General features: G+C 36.7%; 1 protein-coding gene across 2 annotated transcripts in view; it reads right to left on the bottom strand.

Annotated features, from left to right (window-relative positions):
- NETO1 (neuropilin and tolloid like 1) overlaps positions 1–12,139 on the bottom strand; it is a gene marked incomplete at its 3' end in the record, with an annotated part of 61,698 nt that overhangs the window by 20,415 nt on the left and 29,144 nt on the right. Inside the window, exons 5-6 of one of the 2 annotated variants that reach the window (XM_079302870.1) lie at positions 8,246–8,287; positions 8,005–8,132 (exon numbers count right to left, since the gene is read on the bottom strand). In XM_079302870.1, the coding sequence (XP_079158996.1) occupies positions 8,005–8,132; positions 8,246–8,287 (170 nt within the window). Of the gene's footprint in view, positions 1–8,004; positions 8,155–8,237; positions 8,288–12,139 lie in introns of both variants that reach the window. The other variant, XM_079302871.1, reaches the window with a different exon arrangement.

Genomic DNA, 12,139 nt, shown 5'->3' with positions numbered 1-12,139 from the left:
GCCTCTGCCAACTTGTATGGTTTCATTGCTATATATTTGCCATTGTTCCTGTCACTGGCTGTAAGACCCACACTGGCAGAAGAAAATGACTAGTAATAAATTGAGTTCCCCAAGGAAAGAATAAAACTGATTATATGAAAAACTCTTATCTAATGCAAAATATTCCTTATACATAGCTTTTTGAAAACAGTGACAATATTCTCATTACTTTTACTGCTATGTCGATGTCGCTATAACAAATTCATCAGAAAGTGAGGGGAAAATTATCAATATTACTGGTTATTTCATTTACAGAGATCTTAGTCATTGCTCCTAGCAGTAGTGGATAAGAAACTTTGTTCCTCTGAAAGAAAAATAAATGAAGAGGTCACAGACTCAAACCCCACCATCTGCCTTCATTAAGCATTTTTCCATTGATGCCAATAGGAGATTTTGGAATGAACTTTTCCATAGACACTGACACATTATATTAGCATAATTGAGGCATTCTTGCTGAAGAGAACATCTTATTTGAAAGAAGCAGCGTAACTGCCATATCTTCTTCTTTCACATTTTTGCTGCAAAGACAATTTTTGCAATAAGACACTTTCATCAAATCATCAGCTCCACATTACTTAGCAGAGGGGGCTGCTCAAGTATTAGATTAACTGAGTTTTGAGATGTCACTGCAAATGCCAATGTCATTAGCAACAAAACTGATAAAGCCTCACTGCAACTGTGGCATATGTAATTTACATTCAGCCACATTATATTTTAAATAATTCTCTTGTCACCTGTAAGTTTTGTATCACCACCATAAATTATAATAAAAAAAGAATATGCTGGGAAATTTTTACTATTTATTTTCATTTAAATTTGAAAACAACAAAAATCACTGACCAAACATATTAGAAAAAAAAAAATCCAAGATGGTTATAAACTACAAATAATATATCACCTCAGTAAAACAGTCAGATTATAATCTCCTCATAGTGAATCACTTTTGATGAGTTCTGCTTTTTAATCAATCACTGAAGGTTAGGGATGACAACATGATTGATCAGGCCAGTCAGGAAAAGCTTCAAACCATATCCCAGCATATCAGACTTAATATATCTGCACAGACACTCAGTCGCCTAAAACCAAACCAAACAAAAAGCCATCGTTCAGCTGCCAAAAGCAATTTAGACATAAGAGAAAAACTTCCTCTTCATCCAAGTGTAATGTCCAGATTTTGCATATTCACCTTCTGGGTTCAGTCAATTCTCTTATAAGCACAGGGCTGGGCTAAATTGTCCTGTTGCTCAGTGATCAGTTACAGCACCTGCTTTATTCCACATCTTTTTTCAGCTCCATGGGATTAACAAAATACTTTCAAGATTTTATCTCCAGTATTTAGGCCTGAAGAATCCATTTGTTTTTTTTAAAGCAGGTTGTGCAACACTAATTAAACTCCTTCAAGGCAACCAGACACCAAGTATACCAGCCTAAAAAGCATAATACCAATGATGAATTTGTCGTCTGAAGTGGTCTGTCCTCTTGCTTGGATGTTATTTTTTTCCAGTCAACACTACTTCAATGCAGAAGTGTTAACAATACATGATCTGTTTGGATTTTTGTTTGTTATTTTGGGAGATTATTCTACATTTTTGGTCCTTCTGTTACTAGTCTGGGACCATGTTGTGCAAACAGAGAGCTCCATACCTCATATTTTCTTCTGTTCTGGAGCTTGGAGGATACTGTCTGTCAAAGATGACAATTCTATGTGGTACTTCTAAGATAGTGTGATTCACAGTCGAGGTTCACATATTAGAACTCCACTTTTCTAGACAGGAGAAGCTCTTTGTATTTCTTTGCTTTGTCCTATTCATTTCTTCAAACTTCTGTGACTATCCAACAGCTGACACTTACTCTGTCAAGTCATCCTAACTTTTTTCTAGTGCAGTCCAAAAATGTTCACAAGAAAGCAACATTTACAGCTCCTTGGTGCTGTTCTACTTTTTAACACTGAAAACTGGAGATCAAATCCTGATTCTGCTGATCTCTTTGGCAGACATTTCATTATTTTCTTTAATAGTTTTTTAAAATTACATTTCTTAATAGCTGTTTGGTTTGAGGATGCTGAGATCCATTATATTTCTATACTTGAATGGAATAGATTCATGGTAACTTAAAAGGGGGGGGGGGGGTTGACAGTGTTACTTTTGACATGCTTTCATAGCAGAGATTCTATCTACATAATTCCAACCATGTACTTGTCTTGCACCTTCATCTCAGAAAACTGTTACACATAAGGGATTTTAATAGTTTTGCATAGGTCAATAATATTTTCTTCTTGTTTAAACATAATTTATTCACCTTGTTCCATATATGCTGAACTTTTTAAAATTCATAATATTATTTGCATTTTCTGTATGTTAGCAAGCTTCAGAGCTTCTTCAGAGAGGGAGACCAACTGAAGCTTGCAAAAGTGTCTCTGGCTGTTTGGCTATTCAACCTTTAAATTTTATTTTCCCCTAACATTTCAAGAATCACCACTCAAATGTCTCCTATTAAATTTTAGTGCACTACTTGAAGCTTCCACAACTGATTAAAAGCCTCCAAAAATTAGTGTATGTTAGTCAGCCAGTGCTGAGAGCTTGAACTGCTTTTCTTGCAGGTGTCATCTAGGAGCACAAATTTCCACTTCACATGGGAGAGCAGAAAATGTTTTGGTTTAGTCAGATCAGTTTAAATAGACTCTCTCACATCTCTGCAATTTGTTTCACCTCATGTTTCCTCCTAACTGTCTAGGAAATGCAGGCACAACAATCCAGTGTCTCTCCAGTCTATGCTCACAATGAAGGCAGGCACCTGGAACCCAGAGAGTCATCCCTCCACTCGTCAGCAGCTTGCCAGGTAGCAGTACAAACCCTTAGTAAACATACAAGTGGTCACTCTGGGTCACACTGCCCCCTCCCAGCCTCATTCCTCACCACCCCAGCCTTGTCCATTGCCCAGCTGCTGCCAACTTGCACTTGTGCTGGCCCCACTGCCTGGGCAAGTCCAGCCACCTCTCTACACCCCAGCCACCATGGCCAGGCCTGTCCAAGTTTCATTAGTCATGTCCTGGCACTGTGGCCTCCCTCATCCTGGCCCCATCCTATGTGCTGTGCATCCCCTTTCCCCATTCCCCAACGGCTCTGCTTGAAACACACACCACCAGCAACAGGTGGGTCAGGGTGACGTGACAAAACTAGATAATACTCACTAATTGACACTTTAGGTTTCCTCAGTCTCTTGTGTTAAGTCTTGCATCCTATAACCTTTGTCCAATATCCTGCTCAGGCTGGGCAAGAGAATTAGACATCGCTTTGCCTAAGTACCTTATAACTTCATTTTATTTCTCATGGTGCAAATAAAGAGGCTACTCCCACTATTTTTTCAGTCTAAATGTACTCAGTGCTTATTCCTCCAGAATAGATTATTTCCACTGAACTACATCTGAATCAATTCCTTTTTTGCTGCTGTTTTTTGAGGTGCCCAGAGCATCTGAAAATAAATATTTTTAACAGCACTACTTATTTTTTTTTTTTCCCCAACATAAGAATAACATACTTGTAAATATTTTATTACTCTTACTACCAAGTTCTGCTGTGTTATTTTTTCTACAGAGCCTCTCAAAGAACAAGTATGACAAAGATACCTTGTTGGGAAAGTTACCCACCAGAGAGAGCTACCTGAGCTTGAACATGGTTCTGTCTTCCTGGGAGGCTTTGTCAAACTATGTTGACCCATCTGACATAGAAAAACGCCTGTTGATATTATCCTCCAATACTTCACCCTTAACAGAAAATAAGAAACCTATAATTCCATTCCTAAATGGAATATTGTATTACTAAATACAAAATCTTTGCTTATCCATATCTTGCAGCCAATGATGCATCTGAAATTTTTCAAATAACTGTGCAATAAGCTTATGCAGTTTCTTCTTTGTGCTTCTACACTGAAGAGTTTTCAGATGAAGAAGTTCCTCCAGAGCTTTATTGCTCTGGGTGGGTTAGTACTTTCAGTCAGCAGCTCTCTTCTTAATTTTACACTCTTGCTCTGAATATTAATTGCAGTCACATTCTACATGAAGTGCAGAGCCCCTAGTATTACTCTACTCAAAACTCACAGCTGCCTTAATCAGCAGGAACTGACTTTGAATGATTACAAGAAACACAAATTTTTCAAATAGTCGCTTTCAAATATAAAATTCTAGGTCTGCATGTAAGTTGTGTTCAGACTGCGTTCTGCAGCCTTAGGTTCTTAGAAAATACTTGAGTTCTGCATGCATTTCAGATTTACTTTTCTCTGTTTGTGAGTGTATGTATTTGTGATATAAGGTAATCAGTGATGGCTCTGTTTTAAGTGTGTGCAACACATTTTCTGCTCTCTGTCCCATTCCAGATCAGTGAGGATAGAAGCATTAGACCCAGACTGTCAATTTGAAGCTCAGGCTTAGAGACCTCAAGAACACACTTCCTGGCTGATCTCACTGCTCATATATTGAGCTCAGACTTGGCTGGAATCTGGAATTGGAAACCAAGGGAAGGACTTGCATCTTGCTCCTGCAGACAGTTTAGATTGCATGAGCTTACGCCAAATGAAATTGCAAGCAACTCACATTCTGGCACAGTTTAATTAAGAAACTAAAGATGAAAATGTCCAACACAAATTCTCTCTGAGAAACTCTTGCCTTTTAGGCATAATTCCCAGTAACAAACTGTGCAGCCCAGAGTACAGGAACGTGTGGGTTTAAAGATGTCTACTGAGTTCTCGCTGTTCTTAGCAGGAGGGCTTGTTTTCATAGGTGCAAGCTGACATAAATTAAAATGATGTCACTAAGTAATTGTACTGAATATGTCATTAATTCAAGGTTAGATAGGGACAAAGGAAGCTGATTGTAAAAAATGGACGGTAGATTCCAGTTCAATTGAATCACACCTATAAACAATCTTATAAACCTTACTTCATACAAATTTCTTAAAAATTTATGCACTTGTTCCTTCTTCCTTAATATCTGTAGATTTTTCAACTTGTCCCAGTATCTATGATAAACTCATAACTGTATGTCTGTGCATCTATTCATGTATATATTTGCCTGTGTGCACATAAATATATCTGTTTGAAAGTTTGAACACTAAGTTCAAATGCTAAATTGGACCCCTCAAAGCTGGATCTTGGCTTGAAAAAATCTTTTTTTTTTCCCTAGCTTGCTGTGAAACCTTTCAATTCCACATTAGGAAATACTGATTTATATGTCTTTATATTGCTCAATCTCTCCACCCAGATAGTTCTGTAAGATGGGAACAGCAGGATCCATCAAGAGGTGACCCAGTCCAGCACTCTGCCTAAAGGTAGGATTATTAATGTTTCTCTCATTTTTCACAGGTTGTTATAATAACCTTTCAGACCACTGACAATGCCAGCTGCACCAACTTTCTCAAACAAACATTCATAATGATGTTTAAATTTTCTTCCTTCATGTCTAACCTGAAACCTTCTTTCAAAGTGTGGGACTCTGAGTTATCCTACAGATATGGGCATCAGAGTATTCCTTCTTCCTTACAAAAGCCTTTTATTGTATTTTATTACACACCTTCAAAAAATCTTCCAGATAACATTAAATAACATTCAGTATTACTTCATTTTTCTAAAACTTTCTTGTTAGTCTCTCTTCTAGGTGCCCTTCAGCTAGGCTATGATGCTTGGAATGATACACAACTAAATGCAGGTATGAAAGTTTATCAGGAATTATTTAAATTTAATTTTTAGCCCTCTACTAGCAGTAGTAGTGTCGTATTCTTCTGATACAGAATGTATTTCCAGTTATATAAATACATAGTCTGGAGTTTTACATCAGAACTGAAGTATGGATAAATACTACAGGTAGGTAAAATTGGGATTTTTTAGTGGGGCTTTGAGTCATATAGAACTTTAGAGTCAGACAAAGTAAGAACATCACAACAATGATGTATGATAGATCATAAACTTGAATTTAGACAATAGGGAAATGTTATTGGCTTAATTAACTGTGCTGATTCTAATTACAATTCAGTGTTTGTCTGTTTTCTTTCTACTAATACCTAAATACATCATAGTATAGTTTAAATTTGAAGGGACCTGTAGGGGTGATCTGGGTCCAACTTCCCAGCCATAAGCAAGGATGTTTTCACCTAAACCCAGTTGCTCAGAGATCTATCCAACCTGGCCTTGAATGTCCCCAGGGATGGTCATCAACCAACTCTCCGAGCAACATGATACAGTGTTTCACAACCCTCATTGAAAAAATGGCATCCTCATATCTAGTCTAAATCTACCCTCTTCTAGGTTAAAACACCTTGTCTTACTGCCACTGATAAACTATTTGTCCCATTTTTCCTTACAGGCTCACCCTAAGGCTGCTATAAGATCTTCCCAGAGTGTTCTCTTCTCTGGATGGGACTACCTTTCATCTCAGCCTTTCTTCACTGGAGAGGTTCTCCATTCCTTTCATTATTTTTATGGCCCTTCCCTGGATCTGCTCCAACAGTGCCATGTCCTTTCTGTGCTGAGGACCCCAGAGCTGGATGCAGGGCTCCAGGTGGGGTCTCACCAAAGCAGAGCAGAGGGGCAGAATCTCCTCCCTCGCCCTGCTGGCCACACTGCCTTTGGTGTCACTCAGGATACAACTGGCTTTCTGGGCTGGAGGTCTACATTTCTGGGGCATATCCAGCCTTTCATCCAACAATATCCCCAAAACCTCAGCAGGGCTGCTCTCCATCTGCTCTTCCTGAAGCTTCTGTCAATACTGGGATTTGCCCTGAATGAATACAAACCGCCTTGCAACACATGGAATAATCATTTATCAGTCCAACCATCTCATATCACCACTTCATGTAGCAAAATGGGAAGCACACCTATTTAACTGAAAACATCTATCAATATTAATTTTATCCAGAAGTAAAAAAAAAATAATTATGACTAAAATACTTTCTAGAAATAATTTATCTGTAGCCTTTATGAGCCAACTCTTTTCCTAACCTTTCCTAATAGAAAAATGCTGATAATAATGACTTCTCTTCTGAAAACCTTTCCTGAAGAGAACCCTTCAACATTCACCCATGTGTTATTCTGATGATGAAACAAGTACATATTCAGTACAGTCTCCTCACTGAGGTTATACAAAAAAAGCCTTTATCCGTTAAAAGACAGGAGGGAGTAGTGCATATTTAAATTCTACTTTCTAAAACCTTCCCTGTCCAATTAAAGACAGATACAAAAACTGTACTGTGTCTTTTACACAGTGAACGAAAGTAGGTGGGAGGCATAAAGCTGTTCCTATTGCAAAGAGGGGAGAAGTGGTAGAGTAGTCAGCAACAATTAATGCATATCATAACTGATAAGTTATGGATAAGAGATAAAATCAAGGGGAATCCAAGAAAAGTATTTTTGAATTCACTGCAGCCCTCTTATGTTACTCACAAAGCCCTGGCTTGCTGACTGTGGAGGAAAAGAAATGAGAACACTCTTTTTTATCTGTCTCTAAACCAAAGGAACTAAAGGCTTCATATGGAGGAACATTAATTTTCTTTAGGTCCATTTTCACAGTTCCCAGATGAGAAACGATGATGACCTCAGGGAGCCAATAGTGGTCCCTTAGTTATTATACCTATGTTAGGTATTTTAAATATATTGAAAATTAAAATTATAAGATTACTTCCCGCTTTAAAACACACATTTATTCTTTAAAAATATGAGCAAAATTAAAGATGAATTTAAGAAAATTACTTATGGCACAAAAAGCACATTAGTACTGCCCAAATCATCATTTATGAAGAAAGGTGGTTATTTTGGCTGAAATGACAAATTACCCTTCCACAGCAGAAGGAAAAAAATAGTTTACAGTTCAAGCTGTAAAGTTATTAAACGAGATCTGACTGTACTAAGAAATGCACAATATATTAGAAAAGTCAATTTCTTAAATTAAATGGCAAATCAGCAAGTGGATGAAGGACTGACCTTGGATCGGGGTGGTGCTCGGATGTACCATTTACAGTCTACTGCTTCAGTTTCAGAAGCTTTTCCTTCTTTAACAATTTGTACAGATTCCACAATTCCTTCAGGTCCTCCCATCTCAAACTCACAAACTGAATGACAAAACACCAGAAAAAATGAAACCTGAACAGCAAACAAAAATGTTTTCTACAGCAGAGTATAAAGGCCTCCAAGTTAAAAAGAAACCCAAAAGCAACATACCAACCTGGTAATGGCTTCAAAACGCCAAGGTCCTTAAAATCTGGATCTTAAAAATAGAGAAAGACAAAATTAGTTTGTCATTATAGGTTATGTCAATATGATCAAATTTTATAATGCATTTTAATTATATAATTATACATATACTTCTTGGAAATGGGAAGTGTTTCAAAACTAAGGCAACACAGTAATTATTAATGCAGAAATTATTGATACCATCATACCAAGTTATTTTTTTTCTGTAATGAAATCCTGCTTTTCTCTGTCTCACTCTTTCAGAAGGGTACAAAAATATTTCTGCATACATTAGCAAGTGAGAACATCACATAGCTAACCACATGGCATTTTAATACATCAGTGTAGTGAAAGAAGATATATTTACAGATCCATTCAGAATCTTTTTGCCTATTTTGCATTTTGAGGAATAACACTTAACTAGACAAATCTGAACTTAATTCTGTGTTTATGAATACTCTGCAACCCCTACTGACCAAGAGGAGACAGTTTCTTTGTCAGAAGCATCGATTTGATCTTACTGGAAAAAATATCATAAGAATGACCATTAGCAGCCATTGTGCTAACAAGGTAGTGTGCTGTTTTCCATCAGATAAACATGATTGTGCTTACTATCTGAGAGGGCTCGTATCATGCTTTTATAGTCAGGTGTAATGCAGAAATGGAATGAGTTTGGTCTTAGCCATCCGCTTATGTCTATATATAAACAACCATCCATATACAAGTCATAATTTCACAAAATTTGGCTCAGGTTGAAGATACTGCCCAAAACCAGAATTATGGGAGAATAAAGAATTTCAAGAAATTATTTCTTAGAATAAACAGATCTTGTCTGGAAAATTTTTATCATTTGCACTGCTTTTCTGCCTAAAATGAATGCCGTGCACTGTTTTTCTCATTTAGGTACGAAATTGATCTTGTTTCAGAGCTGGGTCAGTAAAAAAGAGAAACTTTGGAAGAAGATGTATCAAATGAAAAAATTAAACTCACACACAAGCAAGCCACGAAAACTGCTGTTTCCCTCTAGCCTTAATCAAGTAAGAACAGTAAGAGTCATAACCAGATAATATAACAAAATAGTGTAGTGCTGTATAAGCAAGATTTATTTTAATCTAAACTGTCAACGTGTTGACTTCAAAAAACGGAGCTTTAAAATCCCTTTTTAAATTGCCCCTCTATAACCAGGCTGCTGTTGTTCTTCCCAAATTTCTTTTGCAGTTGCACAACATAAAAAATAAGTAAATATCATGAACTTACAAGACTGCAAATATAGCTGAGTAGGCAATTAGCATTAATTGTTACACATTTTATAGATCAGTAGATAGATATGATTACCAACAACATTAAATGTACTCAAATATTTCAGTTAATTTACTCAGGATGCTGATATCTAGCTCTGAAGGTGAGATATTTAAAGGAAATCTACTTTTACTTGTGGTTCAAATTACCATCCCAGCGGCATCTCATGTAACCATTGCATTTATTCTTTTTACTGAGTTTGCAAGGATTTCTCTAATTTACTAAAAACACTCTACCACATTAGTAAAGTACATAGAAGGAAAGAAAGCAAAAACTGTCCTGCCACCTGAGGTGATAACCCTTCATTAAGTATTGTTACTATACCAATACTACTATAATAAAAAAAATCTGTAAACAAGGTATTATCACAGATACTTCAAATTCAGCCATGTTTGAGCATATTTAACTATCAAATATTTGCTTTTTAAATAGTGTCCCATTAATTAGATTAGATTTTGCAGTTTTTCTGTATGTAATTCAATCAAATTGTTATTGTCAGTCTGGCTGGGTCAGAACATTAATGTTGCATAAACACTGACTGGCTAGATCTTCCAAAAGACAGATGAAAATTATGTTCCCATGAGGAGAACACCCAAGACTGGAAACCTTTCTCTGAAAAATAAGATGGATCATGCATAAGGAGAGAGAAAAATCAGAGGCAAAATAGGAAGCAATATGGAGTTGCTAGAGACAATCCAATAAAGGTCATGAACTTTTTTTAAGGGACATGAGGAAAGGCTGATAGAGTTGGGAGTGGTCAATCTGGTGAAGGGAAGGGTCAAAGGTGATTCCACCAATGTGTACAAAAACCTAGTTGGGAGTGGTCAATCTGGTGAAGGGAAGGGTCAAAGGTGATTCCACCAATGTGTACAAAAACCTAATGGAGGGATGCAAAGAGGATAGAGCCAGGCTCTTTCCAGGGGTATCCAGTGACAGAACATGAGGCAATGAGCACACATTGAATCACAGGACGTTCCATCTGAATATCAGGAAACATTTCTCCAGTATGAGGTGACTCAGGACTAGCAAGGTTGAGGAATCCCTATCCTTGGATATACTCAATAACATCTAGACATGATCCTAGGCAAACTTTAGGAGACCTTGCTTGCAAAGGGGATTGGACAAGACGACCTCCAGAGGTACCTTCTGAGACCAGCCATCCTCTGGTTTTGTAACAACTAAACAATAGAACAGGATAATAGTGAAATAGCCAATTAAAAGTCTAGACCTATTTTCTGAGGTAGCAGCAGAAGTTAGACAAATCTCTATCACAATGCAGACTTGGTTTTATGAAATTTACTCTGAGTCGCAGGAACGTATAAATTCAGCCTGGAGAAATATGAAATACTTAGGCCTGGTTTCAAAAAGCTCCACTAGGACTTCATGGGAGACTCCCAAGATTTTGGATACTAGTTTTGGAATCTGTATTTTCCATGGAAACCATGCATTTCTTTATTTTTCATTTTAGTGTTCCTATGTAAGAAGTCTGGCCCTTCTAAGCAACTGGCAAACATGGCATTTCAACAGAAACACGAGAGGCCAATTAATGATTAAGTCTTCGAAAAGTATGTTAATGACCTTGTTTGCAAGTACACTGCAGCATCTTATGGGGTTGCCCAGCTGAGTTATATGCACACAGAAACATATTTACCCACTCATGCATGCACGTATGCATGTAATGCCTCACTCCATGCCACTTACACAGAAGGCGAAATTGTTTAAAATTATATTACTTGGATAGTTTCTGTAAGACATAGGGAAAAAGCGTAAAGTTCAAACTAATTACATGATGTTCTGCTGGCAAGTATTATTGCAAATCAATTTTAAAAGATCACATTTTGAATTTAAAAATCCACACTTATTAAGACAGTTCACTTTGTCTTCAAAGACAAGACGGCATAGGGCTTTTAAAAGTAACATTGTAAGAACGAAAAATTAGAGTATTTTCACTCTTAAAAAGGCAAAATTTGTAAGCTCACCTCTCACATTTTATTCTTCTTTCCCTAGATTTTCATAAAAAATTCATCTGGACACTTTCTTATCTGGTGAATTTCAAACCTCCTGCTTTCACCGATAAAAAAAACAATAGATATCTCACTCCGGTAGTCAAAAGATATAAGTCAAAATTTTAATATCTCTTTTAAAAAATGTAAGATTAAGTTTATGTGTTCCTGATCATATCTGGACTACAGTATACTTAATTACACTTTTTTTTTTAATATCTGAAGTGCAATGCATATATAAATGCAATATGCAAATTTGTGCAATGCATAGTAAAGAACACGAACAATTGCTGTACAGTTAAAAGTTAAAAGTCAAGGGGAAGGAAATGTGTAATACAAAATTCTGGTGATGAATTACTTTTGGGGTATTTTCCTCTGTTTTCTTCTCTGAAAGAGATGTGAAGGAATTATTTGAACTATTTGAATAAATCACACACTACAAAGGGTTGATGCTTAAAACCTAAGGGGTTTTTTGCTGTTTGTGAATACAGAAACATCCATTTTAATGGATACATACAGAAAGTAGTCACAATAGGTTGAAGGCATATTTCAGAAGTAATAGTCAGAAATAGGGAAACTGTCCA

The sequence above is a fragment of the Erithacus rubecula genome, assembly GCF_903797595.1.
Source record: "Erithacus rubecula genome assembly, chromosome: 3".
NCBI lineage: Eukaryota > Metazoa > Chordata > Aves > Passeriformes > Muscicapidae > Erithacus > Erithacus rubecula.
Note: the sequence above shows the minus strand (reverse complement) of the source record. Positions and strands in the feature narration are given on the sequence as shown.